This window comes from Sinohyriopsis cumingii, chromosome 11 (assembly GCF_028554795.1).
Source record: "Sinohyriopsis cumingii isolate HCF-2022 chromosome 11, ASM2855479v2, whole genome shotgun sequence".
Taxonomy (NCBI): Eukaryota; Metazoa; Mollusca; class Bivalvia; order Unionida; family Unionidae; genus Sinohyriopsis; species Sinohyriopsis cumingii.
In genome coordinates this window covers 31,241,689-31,261,036 of record NC_142971.1, presented here as the reverse complement: position 1 = coordinate 31,261,036, position 19,348 = coordinate 31,241,689, and the positions used below count along the sequence as shown (strand labels likewise).

Below are 19,348 nucleotides of genomic sequence, written 5' to 3'. Positions count from 1 at the left end.
CAACCATTTAATTGGAGGGGGAGGGGTCAAATGTCTGTTTTTACTTTTCAAACTAAATTGAAGGACACAATAAGGTCTTTCTTTCTACACATTGCAAAGCAATTGTTTTCAAGTTTTTAAAGAAAATTTAAGGCACACATTCCCCTAAAAAAATCAAATGGTTGGCCCCTAACAGAACTTGACTTCAGTGGATGTTCAACAGATATCAAACCTGTAGCCATTATTGACACTGTTATATGATAATGACACATATCAGCATCAAAAGAGGATGTCAATTTTGGTCTGGGAATGGTATATTTTATACACTACACAAAATCATCTGAGTGTTTTTATTTAACTGCCCCTATTGTAATCCAGCAATCAACAATGTAAGTTTGACAACTGTTCATAACTGAGCTTAATTCAATTTATTGCTGAAATGAATAATAAGGTGCAAAATGTTCAAGGTTCCAAGACTAATCTCTTTCCCACTCAGTGTGTGTGTGTGATAATTAAGCTTCAATCTCATATGTTATGAGATTTTACTTTCCAACTAGGAAGGACAAATATCTTGCACAAATAAAGAAAAAAATGGCTAACTATTTCCTTGAATAATAGTGGGCATGTTTCTGTATTTGGTTTATTGTTTTTGTTTCTTTTGCAAATAAACAAGATTGGGGAAGGAAGGTGTCATAAGTGCAGCTTGATGGTACAAACAATAAAATGAGTGGTGAGGTGATTGCTTTACTGACCTTCTCATGTAACTCACGGAAATCACTGTAACGATGCCTTACTGTCCAGGTGTAGGGACTTACATGTACCTTGAGAATATACACCTGTCAAAGAAAATTTGTAAATCTTTAAATTGGTTCAATGTTATCCTGATCAAGGATTATAAAACAAAAACAGACTTAACACAAGAGTCCCTTGAAGAGACTGACACTCTCCTGGGTGAAAAGAATTTTCAGGAATTTAAGATACTGCGATTTCTTAATTTCCAAAATGTTAAGTGTTGAGTAAATGTCTGATATTCTTCAGTGATAACAAAATTTCCAAATTAGCCGCTGTGTTGCACATATTGGATGTCAGCTTGTTGGCACCATTTTCATTTAGGACAAGTAGGATATCCTTAAAAGTGTTCTGAGCACATTACATGTCATAATGATCATCCATCCATCAGTAATAAAAAGATTTTTTAAGACATTTATTGTGGCAGTCATATTAAATGTACAACTGGCAACATTTTCATTTAAGACAAAAAGGCTTTTGTGAAATCCCAATGCGTATATAGTCACTCATTTCGCAGGAGTAGACATACTGGTACTATTTTCAAGGTATGACATTTTCACTCAGAGCCCTGGGTGGCCTAGTGGTCTAAAGTGCTCGCCTTTAAACGATCACTGCCATCTCACTACTGCCTGCATGGTTCAAATCTCAGGCTTGGCCAGGATATGTGAGAAAGCTTGCAAAAGTAGCTTCCTGTGGGTCAGTGGGTGGGTAAGTGGTTTTTCTGGATTCTTCCACCACCAATTATACTGGCTGCCATTTATGCTCCTGCTGAAAAATGGTTACTGTTCAGATTTGGCTAAATTCTGCAAATTGTCACTGATACCTCCATATTCTGAAAGCTGCAATGAACTTCTTCCAAGCCAAGACAATCCCACTGATAATGCCTTGCTCAACTGTCTTTCAAGGTAACTATGCTCAATTCCAATGCTTTTTCTAAACATGGATTTTCATAAAACGACAGCAACTTATTTTTTACTAGGCAACAAATTACAGTCAGCTGGTTTGCCACTGGACACCATGAATTTTTGGCACATTTAAGTACATACTTATATCAATCAATGTTACCTAGATGCTTAATCTTCTACTGCATATATTTATGACAAGAGTTTTTCTAAGCATAAAGTGGTTGTAGAAGTGAATAACATGTAACAAGAATAACACTAATGTAAACATGAAAATGTTATAAATTTTTCAAATACAATTTAATTTGCCCATGGTGGCAAAGTGCATAAGGAGTACCTCTTGTCCCCATGTGAATCTGATGTCCTGAAAGAATGCGTCTTTCGCACCCTGTAGCCTGGCTCACAACATTCTAAAAGTCAGGAATTCTTGTGGGTTTATTTACAATATATTTTTAATGGTCAGAAAAACTTTCTGGGATGGCAACTGAAACATGGAGAGTTGGAAACAAAAACAAGGCTATTGTTCTTTTAGGTATTAGGTCAAATATGATCAAATAGTTTCCAAAATGTCTGCTACAGATCAAGTCATCCCAATCCTACCACACTCTTAAGTCACTGACATTTATATGAAAGAAAGAATTTATGAAATGGCATTGAGTGTTGTGCTGAAGAAGCTGATCTTCTAAGCTTCAATTCTGGAACAAGTTGTGTATATAATAAAAAAACCAATGTACTTTTTCTGTGCAAATACCAGATATATTTCATTAGGAAATAATAAAAAAAATGATATATTTTAACTTTTAGATGAATTAGACACAAAAGCTTCTGCAGAAAAAATTCACCTCAAATAAATAAATATATATATATATATATATATATATATATATATATATATATATATATATATATATATATATATATATATATATATAGAGAGAGAGAGAGAGAGAGAGAGAGCAAATGTATGGTAATTAATGCTTTTTTTAATGCAGAAGATATCTTTATTCTTTATTAAAATAAATTAAACTTGTATATTAAATAAGAGTCCCTAAGAGGTAATTATACTCTAATGGGCAAAAAGAATTTCCTGGAATTCAAGATTACACCATTTCTTCCATTTTAATTGCAGACTTATCAAACTGTATCTGATATTCTTCAGTGATAACTAGATTTTCAAATTAGCCGCTGCGGTGGACATAATGAATGTCCAATTGACACCATTTTCGTTTAGGTATCATAAGAAGTTTACTTCTTAAAATGCAATGTTGATAGTCATCCACTTCAGTGGAGTAGAGACAACAACATTTTCAAGATAGCCATCATAGTGGCCTATTTGAGGGTTCGTCATTTTCATCTAGGAAAAACTTCACAACATAATGAACTCTTCCCATGTCAGAAATTACTTTCCATTTAAGAGTAGTAAAAAGAAGAAATGAAAGGTAAAACATACTAGATGTCAGATCAGCACCATTTTCATTTAGGATCAACAAAACATTATAAGAAGTATTTTAGTGAAAACTAGTGTTGGTAATTGACTGAAATTTCATGACTGATCATTGGCTACACCAACTGATCGATGATTGATTATTAGTCGATTAAATATGGCTGCTGCATGACAGAAACAGTGTGTCAATTTAGCTAGGGTCTAACTGGTATATAATCAAAGTTTTTGTAAAAGGGCTTGATTATTTAGGATTGCTGTTTGTTATATTTCTCTAAATAAAAAGAAATTATCAAAACTTTGTTCATTAGTTTATAACAAGAATTTAAGACAGGTGAACAGGTAAAATCACTTGTCATGTAAATGATGAAATGCAAATATAATAGTAGATATGACTAGAACCACTTAATCATGATTATAATTAGATGGTAACCTTAATTAGCAGTAGTCTTCTATATATAAAAAAATAGAAATTCTAGAATTTTCAACTCTGAACTGAAGGTTCTTCAACTGAGTCATTCAATCAACATTGGCAGCAAGACTGTATGACTTCATAATCTTATGGAAAAAATACTGTCACATCCACATTTTCTGGCTTGAGCTGAGGTGGTTTTTTAATAATAAGATTGCCTGCTAGGCTGAAATCTTCTCAGAACAACACAAGATACTTTCAACGCAATGAACTTGTGTAATTTATCTGAATTCCATCTAAAACCATAAATGAATATAAAACATATCAAAACCTTCCATTCAATAATTTTTGTTTTACTTTGATATTTTTTTTACATAATGTTTTTATAAAAATGTAAGAAGTATGATTGACTCTTTAGGCCTATATTATAACACAAAACAATTTATATGTTGGTTTTTAAAAAAAAAACAAATAATATGGCAGGACTTGCCAAGAAAAGTTCGAAAATCAAAACAAATACTCCTTTCTTTGTGATCATGTGCAAGCGTCTTTAATTAACCAATGAGCATGTATTCTTTTACGTACAACTTGTAAATCACTTTTGCCAGATTTAGACTGTTTTTATCTGCTGGACCAGCTGCCTTTTTCTGAAACCCAAATTAGACCCACACTGTCAATCATTTCTTCAGGAAATTCAAAATGTTCACTTTCACTTTTGCTTGCCATTTTAATGCAGGTTGTTTATATCATAGCTACATTATATTTCAAAAATGGATAAAAAGCATGAATCAAACAAAATATTCTTTATATTGTCATCAATTTAGCCTCTACTATCATTTCTATAATTGTATTTTTCAATTTATATATATGGGGGTTATTAAAAGTCAATAGTAATAATGCATTTAATTTATCGGTACTATAAGGAAACTCGATCATGAAGAGTCTTACTCAACAAATCAATCTAATTGAATGAGTGATGCTCAAGTAACTCAATTAACTGGAACAGCACTAATGAAAACCCCATACTGATACAAGCATTTGATTCAGAGAATGTAATGATAATAAGACATTCAAACTATTATGCTAAGTTTCAGACTGGCACCATTTTCAATCGGAACTTTCTAAAATCATAACAAGTCTTCTGATAAAAAACAAACATGTCCACATGACTTTTCATTCACAAGGAGCGGTGAAAACAACATTCTCAAGATGGCTGACATGGTGGCCATTTCTGAACCCAAATCAGCATCGTATTCATTTAGGACCAACTAAACATCATAAGACATATTTTTGTGAAAACCCAACTTCAATACAACTTTTTCGTTCAAAAGGAGTAGCAATAACAAGATGCAAAATATGGCGCCTGTGGCATTATATTAGACACCAGATTGGCACCCTTTTCATAAGGACCAACTAGACACAATAAGCATTGTACTGTAAACCTCATGATGACACAACTATCCATTCAGGACGAGCAGCAATAACGAGACTTTTAAGATGGTTACCGTGTGGTATCCAAATTGGATGTCAGATATTCAGCATTTTAATTTTTGCCCAACTGGACAGCATAAGAAATCTTTTGATGAAAAATCCATATCAATATGTCTTTCTGTTTCAAAGTTAAGATAAAACAATTTTCAAGATGGTAGATGTGATGCCCATAATTAGGACTACGTTATACAAAGTCTTCAAAGTGAAAACACTATTTTAATATGACCATCCATGTAACAAGATTCTTAAGACTGGCACTGTGGTGTCCACATTGGCACCATATTACCTTAGGACCAATCATGTATCATAATAGTTTGTTTTTTCAGTGAAAACCCCATACTGATATAGCTATCCATTCTGGAGAAATAGCAATAGCAAGATTTTCATAATGGTTGTCATGACGACAATAATGGCTGTCAGACTGCCACCCTTTTCATTTAGAACCAGACTTCATGAGAAGTCTTTAAGTGAAAATCCCATCTGATATGACCATCCAATCTGACTAATAGGAGTAAGCTTTTCCACCATTTTCATTTTGGGTCAACCAGAATATGCGGTAAATGTTTAATGGCAATTCTCCAAGTAGTACAGGAAAAGAGGCAATAATGGACAAATGTACAAAAGACCATCACATAAGCTCTTCTGGTCTATGACACGATAGGCTATACATGGCGGCCAGGATAAATGGTGGAGGAAGAACCTCGGAAAACCCCGGAAAGAACCACCGACCCACGAGAAGCTTCTGGCAAGCTTTCTCACATACCCACACTGGCCAAATCCAAGATTCAAACCCACGCAGACAGAGGTGAGATGGCAGTGATCCGTAACAGTGAGTGCTTTAGACCACTCTGCCACTCTGGGCCCTGACCAGTTAAGCTATAAAAAAAAGAAACTCAGATCCTGTCAAATCAATAATAAACATCTGTTTAATATTTTATGTGATTATTTAATTCCAAACAATGCCAGTAATAGTGAGATCATCTGCTCATGAATTTGTTTGATCCACTGAAGCACTTATGTTGTCATTGTCCAAATTACTGAATATCATTCTTGAGCAAAAAATAAAATGCTGACTTTAAATAACATTGTTGTCTCTGGTTACATGGAAGTGTTAATGTCTTTGATATAAAAATCTTTGATCAGAAATCATCATGCTATATGTTTTAAATCAAAAATTAATGCTCAATAATATCTGCAAACCCTTCAAAGGTCAGGATGAAATTAAAATAAAGCAGTTTAATGGTTAAAGATTTTACTTTCAAGTTAAAATATAAAGTTTGTTTTAATAATTTGTGTTAAATCAATATATATTTACACAATATTCATTTCAGTCCTAAACAAATCTGACATTTTGCATTGCAGATACATGCAGTTGAAAGTATCTAAGGTACTCTGGCAAAATCGTTGGCAGACTGATAAAAGGATAAAATATGCTCATGTTGGTTTTGAATCTTTGATTAAAAAAACCATCTGTCCATAGGGCAGAGTTGAGATAAAAGAAAACACTGACTCAAAATGATTTCAGCAAAAACACTTGAGTATTTTTTCTTTATGGTCTAGTTTAACTGATATTGTGTTGTTCAAGATCTGAACTTAAAGTTTAATGAATAGTAACTGAGTTGTCCCTTGCTCACTGGTTAAATATATTCATCATCTCATAGCAAACTTCTGATGCTAATGACATAAACACTGTTGATCCAATGAGCAAGAAGGATGTTGTTAGAGCAATTAGAAAATGGCGGACCGAAGGTAAACATTGTTTTATGTCCCAAGTACACATGCAAATCAGTTTAATATGATTTTATTTTTATCTTTTCATTTTTTAAGTGTAGCAATTACAATATTAAGCGACAAATGTTAAAAAAGGAGCAATTATGGGCATATGGAATTTGAATTAGGGTTTGTGGGCTTTTTAGAAGTCACTAACCCTGGGCCTGTGTCTAAATTTGTTTTCTTTGAGCACTGTCATAGGTAAGTATAATAATGTGAGGAAAACATAAAGCAATAAAAACAATTTTAATAATCAAAATTGATACTTGCCAATTCTATTAAATGAAATTTATTATTTAAAAGAATTCTATCAGAAATAATATGAATGAATGACAAGAACGCGTACCTCACAAAAGATACTATCTATCCTACAGTTTAAATCAAACACATAATACTTATTTTTGTCATTATTACTTTCAACAAGTAGGATGGCTACTGAGAAATATTCATATTTATACTTACCTGATGTAATTGTTTTTCTCTAAATGCACCCAATCAGCCAAGACAAAACAGAACTGAAGATAGCAGCATCTTTAAACTCATTAATTTGTTGTTATTATATGGTTTAATGCCATTTTTCAGCACAAGATAGGGTATACAGGGTGGCCAGTATAAATGGTGGTGGAAGAATCCGGGAACACCCCGGAAAGAACCAATGACCCACCAGAAGCTACTGGCAAGCTTTCTCATGTACCCACATTATTCAAGCCCAGGACTCAGACCAATGCAGACAGAGGTGAGATGGCAGTGATACGTAAGAGTGAGCGCTTTAGACCACTTGGCCAGTTGGGGGCCCTGAAACTTAAAGCAGCTAAATGATGTATTGATCAAATGTGCCCTCCTTAAGAAAGGTGTTATACCAATTAAACACCCTAAATATCTGCATGATAATGTCATTAACAGACACGTTTTAGCCACAATGGACATCATCATATATCAAAGGGGGGGTGTGTTATACAGGTTATCTGAGCAAATACTTGTATTTGAAAAGAATATGTGTAAGATATTTTGGAAATAATAAAATAGTGTAACACAATTCCTTGGGTAATTAACAATAACAATAATACAAACAAATAAAAAGAAAAGAAAGAGTTAAGTTTAACTGAATGCTAAAAGTAAAAATCTGACTTTAGAAAATTATGAACTTTCATTAAAGATTGTTTTATATTATCCATAGTGCATAGAATATGCATCTGATAATAAAATCTTTCCGTTAACCTTTCTTACTTAAAATAAAATCACTAAAAAACAAAATAAATCATTTCCATTGGGCAGGTTTTTTTTACTGCACTAAAGCTAGATATTATCCCAAAACATCATCAGTGATCATTTCCATTTGCTAATGGTGATTGCACACTTTCTCAAAGGTGCATGTTTCATACAATTATTAGCATCAGTTTTGAAAATTCATCTATTTTTAACTTTACAATACAATGTATGCATATGATGATTGAAAATGTCTTGTGATATTTTCAATTAAAAAATATAAAAAAAAATAATAATTTCCATTTCATATTTTATTTCCAATGCATTTCATTTTTCCATGACATATTTTATGTCCATTGCATTCCATTTTCCACTGTGTACTTCAGTCATACAGCAAAATTACTCATTAAGGAAATAGTATGCACTTGAACATCTACGTGACCTGTATGACTTGTCCTATAATAGCTGCACGAACATCATTTTTTTAATAACTTGTCACGTTACATTACGCACACACGTAAAATTCCCTGGCTTAATTATGAAGTCTCGCTACACATGATTTTACTGAAAACGTCATTAAATCCGTGATATAGTGTTACAGGTTAGACACCCACCCCCCATCCCTTGACGATACTCCTAATTTTCTTATTAAGTTTCCTACAATGTAAGACGTACCACGTGTTATTTTTGTTTTAGTGCTACCCAAAACATAAATATCAGCGTCGAAGTCTTACCTGCCGGACTATAACGAACCATTGTGATTAGATCTACTGCGGTAACACACAAGAAGTGTCACTGGGATTGATTAGAAACCATTGGATTATGAAGTGTCGCCAAACAAAAATGACTAAACGCAAAAAAATCAGATATTTCGAGACCACTGGCGGATCTTTAAACGCTGTTTAGCAATGCAGAACAAAGCATTTACACGAATTTTCCTAGTCTTTCACTGGGAAGATTAACATAATCTTGTCAACATTTGCAGGTCTGAGACTATGACAGACACGTCTTAGCTTAACTACGTACTGTATAATTTTCATTCGCTTCTGATCCGACTATTTTTACAGTTCGCTGGGCATTAAAATTCTCCAAGTCCTTTCCAAATTGCGCCATAATCACAGTTTTCACTTTCTTGTCATAGTTCAGCCATGTTGGTCCATTCCGCCCTCTGTCGTTTGTTGGAGTTATTTGTCTCACACGATGAGTTCGCAACCTGGAGGTCAATCACATCCTAGGAAAGTTCTTCGACTCGCCTCGGAAAGAGATGTGTTCCGAATAATACTTTTTTAATTTTGTTAACATCGCTCGGCCATTTCCGAATTTTTTTTCTAGAATGGAGGGAAAATGACGGATTGTTTTAGATTGTGAACAATCGGAACATGTTCGGACTTTCATGAAAGAAACCTTTGATGAATTCGACGACATTGAGAACTATGGTGGCGCTCTACAGTTTAGTATTTTGCATAGTTAGGATTTTAAAGAAAACGAAATTCCCCGGCTTTCCTCACTGGTTATACTGGCTATTTAAAACAGACCTTGTATATCTTAGGTATAATGCAAAGAACCTTTAATTCCCTTTATTTTGGTGTATCATTGATGGGTGTACTATGGGTTATAGAGTATTCAGCTTGGCCTTACTTCAGATGTGCATCTTTCAAAAAAGTGCTAGCTCTACCTGGTCATTTTCACTTCCTGAACTTCAGAGGTAAATTATATTTAAAAAAAGAGCCGATAACGTTTTTTTTTTTTACATTTTACATATTTGGTAATTCATTCATTGCACTTACAGAAGCTAGTATTGTCTAGTCTGGTAAAATTCATTTTCCCTATTTTAATAGCTGCTATGTATAGTGTACTTTAGACTAATTCAGGCTGATTTTTTAGCACAAGGGAACAGTCATTTTAGTTAGCAGTGTGCTTAAATCATGTAAAATTTCCAAAAGTACAATATCACTGGACAACAAATTTTTACAAAAGTCATGTTACTGAAATAAAATTAGTCAATTCTTATCAATTTTTATGTGCTGAACACGAATATGACAGTCAAATTGCAAAATTGGCTCTAGTTTTTTTGTAATCTGCAAGAAATTAATGTTTACATAACGAAATGCATTCCAATAGTAAAAGGTCAACTGTAATAGCCTACCTATAAAAAATCAAGTCATTGACTACATCTTAGATTTCTTCGCCTGTCTCTTGTACAGCTGTTCGGGAGCATCTCTGAGGAGTGTCCAGCAGTAGTCAGCCAGCATTGTAGTGGACCATTTTCCCTGGTATCTTTGTTCCATTGTTGCGATATCTTGATGAAAACGTTCGCCGTGTTCATCACTAACAATACCACAGTTGCTAGGAAAGAAATCCAAATGGGAATGAAGGAAGTGAATCTTTAGAGACATATTGCAGCCAAGTTTCTTATACTTCATCAACATGTCTTCTACTAGTTCCTTATAGTTTTCTGCCCTAACATTTCCGAGGAAGTTTGTAGAAACTAGGCGAAAAGCATTCCATGCTTGTTTCGCGTCACCTTCCAGCAAGTTGTTGAACCGGTCATCTTCGAAAAGCTCTCGAATCTGAGGACCCACAAAAACTCCCTCTTTAATCTTTGCTTCGCTGAGTCGAGGGAATTTTTCATGCAGGTATCGGAATGCTGGCAAAGTCCGGTCAATGGCTTTCACGAAGTTCTTCATCAAACCTAGTTTGATGTGAAGGGGTGGTAGCAAGATTTTCTGAGCCTCAACCAGAGCTGGGTGTTGGATATTCTTCTCTCCAATGGCTACATTCTGCCTGTGAGTCCATTCCTTCCTCATGTAGTGCATTTCCCTTGCTCGGCTATCCCACTCGCATAAGAAACACATGTATTTTGTATATCCTTGCTGCAGTCCCATTAAAAGGGCAACTACCTTCAAATCACCACAGAGGTGCCAGCTGTACTTGTTATACTCAATGGAATTCAGTAGCTGCCTTAAGTTATCGTATGTCTCTTTCATGTGGACAGCATACGCTACTGGAATAGATGGAAGAATGTTTCCATTGTGCAAAAGCACAGCCTTGAGACTCAGTTTCGAAGAGTCCACAAATAGTCTCCATTCTTGTGGGTCATGAGTGATTTTTAAAGCATTCATGAGGCCCTCAATATCGGAACAGAATATCAGATTACTTTCCTTTCTGAAGAAAGGCTCCAATTGCTGGTGGCGCTTTCGATATGCAGTAATTGTGACATCTTCTTCTAGAAGATTCCATTGTTGGAGTCTTGATCCTAGCAATTCTGCCTTGTTCTTTGATAAGTCCAAATCACGAATCAGGTCATTTAGTTCTTCCTGTGTTATTCTGTGTGGGGTTGATGATGCACCACAGTGAAAATCTGGATCACTGCATGCTGATGGACCAGGAGAAGAACAGGTCGACTCACCTTTGTCTTCGTCAGATGAATCAAGAGAATATTCTGCTGGAGGTTCTGGAATAGGAAGTCCCTCACCATGTGGAACTGGTCTCAATGCAGACGGAATGTTTGGGTAGACTATTCTCGACTTCTTTCGCTTCGTTATTCCGCCGGAAAGAGGAGGAACCAAGCAGAAGTAACAGTCATTTAGGTGGTTGCTTGGCTCTCTCCACACCATTGGGACTGCAAACGGCATTGATGACCTTTTGCAATTCAACCACTGTGAAAGCTGTGTTGTACATGTAGCACAGCATATATGCGGAGCCCAAGGCTTGTCTTGGTCACCAACCTTGCATCCGAAGTAAAGATGATATGCCTTCTTCACTTGAGAATTGATACTTTTCTTCTGGTTGGCAAATGTCACTTCCCCACAAATATAGCAAAAATTGTCCGCGGTATTAACACACTTTCGAGGCATTACTGTTCTTTATTGTACGTAAATGGATAAAATAATAAGTTTTATGTAACAGTAGCTTGAACTGTCTCGCACAACGTCTAAAATATTTTACATGCTGAACCTATCTGATTGGGCTTTATATAGTACACTGCTTACGTCAGCTTCAGCAGCCGCCTGGCATTAGTATAATAGGCCTACACATGTATAGTACACTGCTGACGTCAACTTACTTCAGCAGCCGCATGGCATTAGTATTGCATTGCATCAGAAAATGATGCAATCAACTGTGGATGATGTGAGCATGATGGTATTATGCAATGTTACATCATTATTCCGGATGTTGCTGCAGTCCTACTGGAGAAATTTACACAGTGAAACATAGAAAATGAGGTATATGAATATCTTCAAAACGAGAGCCAATACAAATTTTTCACGGTTATATTCGTGTTCGGCACACCAAAATACTACAGATTAGGGCCTTTTCAAGTCAGTAATGATTTCACTGTTGACCAGTGTATCCAAAAGAAATATCATCCACATTACATTAATGTAGCATATATGTATGCCAACATTCTCTCCATTGTGCATGTTTTAAATGCGAACTACTTCACCTTACATACGTCACTCTCTCAAAAGTACACATTAACTGGTGAGCGCCCCTATATTCGGAGTTACTTTCGTTCCAGTGGAATAATATGGTGGCTAGTCTGGTTCCCTTCATCATATGATACAGGTTGCACTCCGCTATACATATAGAGGGTGCTCTACTGATAGTTAGGTGTTTCAGAGTAACTGACGGGAGTAAGGTGAATATGCTGGATCTGCAACATAGACAATAGACAGAATGATGGCAAAATATACATCGTAATCAGGTTACAATAGATATTTCTTAAGAAGAATATAGAAAATAAAAAGTGATCCAAAAAACTCGAAATAAAATTGTTAAAAATATTTTGTAATCTTGTGTTCTAAAGGTGGAATGAAGTCACGCTTCCAGAAACTTACAACGGCCATGTTCATACCCTCGGAGTCCCAGATGTGTTAACAGAAGGTTATATTTTAATGCTGTCTGACTATACATCTGCATGCTTGCCCTGAATCCGTTTCGCTCCCATTGATAAAAATGATAGATGAATGCAAACTTATCATCATATTTATTTGTGTATGTAGATCATGTACTAAATATATTCACATGTCATTCGAACAATTCACGTGGAGAGTATTTGTTTTATTTTGGCACTTTTTACAACAATGCTTTTTTTTGTTGGTATAAATTGTTACAAGTACACAAAAACTGGTTGACCTTAGTAATGACAATGGGAATTAGCATTAGAAGACCCACCTGGGCCACTATAGCGACAACATTTTGTAAAATCAGCCTGGGCCACTATGGCGACAAGAAAAATGGTTGGGTTTTGTATAGGGACAATAGGAATGGAACAGGTAGGGACGTCATGGTACTGAAGATTGGTAACAACATAGCAAGGGGCTGACCACAATTGGGCGGAACAATGGCAACAATGTTGCAAGTGGCTGACCTGAATACGCGCTACCCTAGGTATAAACAAATATAGTAGAGACATAGACATATACAACACATAGACATAGACTGATGAAGATCAATCTATCACACAAACAACTATACAACCGAATTTTAAAAATATTAGACAAGAAAGCAACTAGCAGAAGAGGGGGCGAACAGACCAAGTTTTTACGTCAAAATAAGGCTTCTACGGAGGTAAAAAATTACAAGTGTCAATACAGGAGCGCGAACAGACCGAAATAAGCCTTGCAGAGGGGGCGAACAGACCACTTGTCTGAAACGTCATTTGCTTAAAATAAAAGCTTCCTCCGAAATAAAAAATAAGGTCACTGAAGGCTAAACCAAAGTGTCCAACTTGACTGAGAGTTTCTCCAATTTGATTACTTTATTTTTGTCGAAATTTGTGTTTACCCACCGGACGTCTCATTGAGGAATTATATATCCATACTCTTTTTTTTGCCTGCCCTAGAAAACCATCTATAAATTATTATAGAAAAACAGAACAGGAATATGAAGGGGAGGGCGATTTTACATTTGAAGTATCAAAATTTAATAAAGATAAACTAAAAATAAGTACTGATACAAACTTTCCTAAAATCATTGAATCATGGAAAACAATAGCTCCACCTCCGGTTGTTCTCAAACATGACAATGATCCATACGGCGGCGGCAGACATATTTCACCAGGAATCATCAATATAACATCAACAATCGCGGTTAATCTTGTTTGTGATGTGATCGTTGGCAGCTATCAAATAGATCTTGGAAAGTCAAATCAGGATCAACAAGGATATATTTTATATACGTTCACACCACAAGTCCCCCCTGGAAGTTTAATCGTGCAAGAACCAACTAATCCTGTTTATCTGCGATGTCAAAATAATATGTTCACACAAATACATTTTAAGTTCACAGACCACCTCAGACGCTTAATTGACCTGCGGGGAGAGGAATTAATTGTGAATATGTATTTAAAATCGTAGATTTTTATCGTAATGATCTTTGATCAGAAATATTTTATTATTATTCTGAAATATTTTATTATTATTCTGAAATATTTTATTATTATTCTGAAATATTTTATTTTTTATGAAATTGATGGAATGGTTGGTACTTAAAATTATGTAAATCGATCAGTTTGATGGGTAGTTAGGTAGTCAAAATCATGTAAATCGATCAGTTTGATGGGTAGTTAGGTAGTCAAAATCATGTAAATCAATCAGTTTTTGAAAAAAATATCTTATTATTATTCTAAAATTTTTTTTTATTATTCTGAAATATCTTATTATTATTCTGAAATATTTCTTTTGTTCTCAAATTGATGGGGTGGTTGGTACTCAAAATTAACAAAATCAATCAATTTTGTAATTTTGATGGGGTGGTTGATACTCAAAATTGTACAAATCGATCAATTTTGTAATTCTGATATGTAGTTAGGTACTCAAAATTATACAAATCGATTAGTTTTGCAAAAAACTTCTACAAAATTTTTTTATCAGAATAAATAAAATATTTCAGAATAATAAAATATTTCAGAATAATAAAAATATTTCAGAATATAAATCAAATATTTCAGAATAAATAAAATATTTTAGAATAATAATAAAATATTTCAAAATGAATAAAATATTTCAGAATAATAAAATATTTCAGAATAAATAAAATATTTCAGAATAATAATAAAATCTTACACGTGCTCGGTCGTTTCATGATCTGACATAATTTTTATATGAGTATTAATGGTTTATTTAGCTTCGTATTCGTGGGATAATAACTCTGATCTACTGCGGCAGAGAGAGGGACTAATTCCTTGACCTGATGCAACTCATCGCCGCCTGAATTCGTTTTATAAACTTGTATTCAGACTGCAGTGTGTATCCATTTGAACCAAAGCCAATCTCTGGACACAGCCACACCGTTGGTGAATGACGACACAGTACATAAATGTATTCTCCACGCACAACACCCCTCCCAACCAGTGCCAGTAATTTTCCATTGAGGTCGAAATGGAGCAGTAACCAGTGCCAGTAATTTTCCATTGACCTCAGAATGGACAATAACCAGTGCCAGTAATTTTCCATTCAGGTCGAAATGGAGCAGTAATGTCAGAAAAAATTGAAATCTACAAAATTGGTTCGTTACAAATTCTGTAGTAATGAACCAGGAATCTGTAATAACGAACTATGGTTGATCTTGATTCCAGGACCACACTGTCGGAGAAAATATAAAATTCACGAAATATGCTATTGAAGCATCTGACAAATATACGTTTCAGAAATTATTATATAGTTAGCTATAGTTAACGTTTCTGAATAGATTATATATATTTCTGCATTAAAACAGCGGTTTCTGACTAGATTGTAAATATTTCTGCATTAAAACAGCGGTTTCTGAATAGATTGTAAAAATAACTTGCTATGTTGTACAATGTAACCACATTTATTTTTCTATTTTGTAAGTTAGAAACCATAAATATCCTTCTACTAGTACAATTACGACTTAGATGGTTAATTAACTAATAAACCACAATCTACGGAGAAATATATGTTTACAGAATTATCTCCCTTCGCTTAAGTCGAAAAAATAAGTAGTATGTGAGTACAATAAGACCCAAAAATAAAAAAAATAAATAGTTAATAAATATAATTTGAGGTAATTAATTGCTGGTTTGATAGTTTATCTCATTAACAATAATAGAAAATAATTTTTTGTTTATATTTCTTTGAGAAAGCGGATTTGGTTATATTTTCTGCGACGTATTTTACAGCGCGCGGGTTAACATCAAAATATTTGCCAGGTAAATTGATTGAATGAAAAACTCTCTCTTTGATAGTCTCTGTATTGAAGGATTTAATCGCTCTGGGAATCTTTGTGTACTTACCAGTCCCTCCCCGTGTACAAATCTCGCTTTGTGTAATAACCTGAAGATTGGATAAATTATTGTTAAAATTATTTACGTCAATATGATCGATCACAAGACCGTCTTTGATCAACCCCTTGTGACACTCGTATATGAAACGTAGACAAAGGTAAGTTTTCTTCCCAATAGTAAACATTAGATAGCCAGTATTATTAACAAAACCAACTGGTTTTTTCAACCTACAGTGTCTAATCACACCATCACGATTTGCTTCGTAGTTCGTTATTATAGGATGTTTTAAAAACTCCTGGTTTATATTTTGCTCCATATATATAATATTATTTGTTTAAATCATAATTTGGCTGAAAACTTAGTTAGATAGTCCTCTATGGATTTTATAGCGTTGTTATTGTTATTTTTTTATTTATCATAATATCTCTTAAGTTCGCGATATTTTTTCCACCACGACTCCCGCACAACTGTGTTTTTTCTCGTACTCCGACACCACATCGCAGACACGGTATTGGTCCTAAGCTTCCACCACGAATGCACTGCAAGTGTTGTCCATAGAATTCCTTTTTACAGGATTTATTACAAGGAGTCAATGAATCGATCATCAACCATTTGCATCGAGACATTGTATACATAGTATTTTAATTTAAATATTTTTTTGAAATATAATATGAACGAATTAGATAGATTATCCAGAATCAAGCCCTGGAAAGCATATCAATTTAATCTCGACAGGATATTTCCTGACCTACCGATGCGAGATCTGGTTGATCTGAAAAATAAAAGTTTGATTAATAAAATTCACGACGCCTAGAAATTTTTTCGCACAGATGGTGCATCTCATGTCTGGTCAACGTTAAAGATTATACGCAACATGGGAGGTGTCATCGACGCTATGATTAATGACGAACGAGCAGCAATTATCATTAACTATATTGATAATCGCAAATATCTCTTCAGAATAAAATTTGTCGTGCTAACAGAAACAGGTAATTGGACTATCCGTGACAAATATGATCCTGTACACCATGGTGAAAAATTGCCATAATGAGTAAAAATTCCAAACCAGGAATGTTGACTGGCATTGACAAACCGTATTATGAGCGAGCGTATCTATCCGATAAATGAAAAACCCAGCGTTGATAATCTGAAACCGATGAAATTTTCAAAAATAAACTGTGTAGCTGAACGAGTAACAGAACATTTTACCGTTTCGACTGGTGGAAACGGTCTAACGGATAAAAGACGTAAAATAATAAACGAGTGGGGAGAAATGGTTAAAGATACCGGGGAGTCTATCAAAGATGTCGCTGAGTTAGGAAAAAACTAAAGTTCACAATAACTGTAGCGACGATAACTGGAGAGATTTTGTATGAATCAAAATATAAATCAAAAGGAACTTCGATTGAAATTATTGACCATAACGGCATGCATGGACAAGCGCAGTAACAGTGTTTCCACAAAATCAAACTGTTAAATTTTACCGCGGAGACATGTTTGATTTTATTAACGAAATAAGTAAAAACGATCTTGTGTCAGTATGGTTATTTCAGAGTTCTGAGAACGACGAATCAGATGGAAGTATTTGTATGGAAGAAAAAGTAAATTTGATCAGTTTGTACGAACTAATGGCGTTATTTATGGAACAGATCTTCTTCACACAAAAATGAAAAATCTTGCGCTGCGATATACTGATGATACTGACGAACTATTGAGCAACTGTTTTACTGTTCCGTCAGTTGCGGCTCATTTTGCTAGAAAGAAAAATTCGTGGAAACCAACCAGGTTTGATTTTCTTGATGACATAGTATCCAGTTGTGTCGAATACGGACACGGTGGACTATGGAATACTAAATACGGTCATAAAGATGTTATTTCGGTTGATATGGTTGCATGTTATCCGGGAAGTTTTCTCGGGATTTGAGATTCTTCTGTATACTTTAAAAGATTCGGTCATCCGACGAAGGAAATGACGCGAGTATCGATAAATGGACCATTACCGGATTTTGACCTGATTGGATTCTCTTGTATCGAGTCATTCGAGTTTGGTAAAGGACTTCATCCAATTTGTTATGCTTGGTTTGGAAAACATTTTTCAGAAAAAACGTGGGTACCAATAGTACTTTTACAGTATATGCTCGATTGTGCGATATTAATATCGCTGATTGTAAACGAAGCAATTATATCATATCGGAAACAAACCGAAGTTTGGTTACCACAACAAAAGAAATATTCTGATGATAAAAACCCGGATAAAACCGATTATGAGAATAAAATTACGAAAGATCTTGGCAGAAAAATAATTGGCAAGTTCACTCAAGGAGGATCATATGATCATAAACGACATTGTACAAGGTTGATCATGGACGATGCTGAGTTAGATTTTATAATCGCTAATACAATGAAAAGAAATACGTTTATAAATCGAGAAATAGCTTTCTTGCCAAATGGAAATAAACTAGGTACAGTTGTGAGCTACATGGACGCTGAGTCACCGCAGTTTACTCATTTAAGATCATCAAGGTTAGCGTACGTTTCGATAAATCTATTATCGATGATAAACAGAGTTTCTAAGTTTGCTGTCAGAGTTGATACGGATTCGTTTTATATCAATAAAAAATATTTAGGATTGCTAGAACAACTACATATCGATACTTATGCGCCGTGGGGTTCGTGGAGAATAAAAAAGAAAGTATACTCGATTATTCCGAATCCGCTGATGTTACGATTAAAAAAATTTACCTGATAAATAATCAAATATCAAAATTATCATCTGCACCATCGGTGTACGATCCAATAACCAGAAATAAAACGGTTTATCTAAACGGACCGGGAGTTTCTGGTAAGACGACTCGAGCAATCGAATTTTTTCAGAATTCAGATATGATTGTTTTAACATTTACACATAGACTCGCGCGAGAGAAGAAACAACGAGGAGTCATTTTAACATTTACACATAGACTCGCGCGAGAGAAGAAACAACGAGGAGTCAATTCTTGTACTTATCATAGCTTTTTCAGATATAAAAGCGACGCATGGATTCCTGATCGAATGGGAGAGAAATATATTCCAAGGATTATCGTTTGGGATGAAATATGTACAGTATC

General features: G+C 34.6%; 1 protein-coding gene across 2 annotated transcripts in view; it reads right to left on the bottom strand.

Annotated features, from left to right (window-relative positions):
- The window catches only part of LOC149787853 (nischarin-like), a 121,896-nt gene extending 112,542 nt beyond the window's left edge, over positions 1-9,354 (bottom strand). For both annotated transcript variants that reach the window (XM_089974076.1, XM_089974075.1), the window contains exons 1-2: positions 9,017-9,354; positions 732-815 (exon numbers count right to left, since the gene is read on the bottom strand). In XM_089974076.1, the coding sequence (XP_089830202.1) occupies positions 732-815; positions 9,017-9,103 (171 nt within the window). In that variant the 5' untranslated portion in view covers positions 9,104-9,354. The remainder of the gene's footprint in view (positions 1-731; positions 816-9,016) is intronic.
- Positions 9,355-19,348: the final 9,994 nt, after the last annotated feature.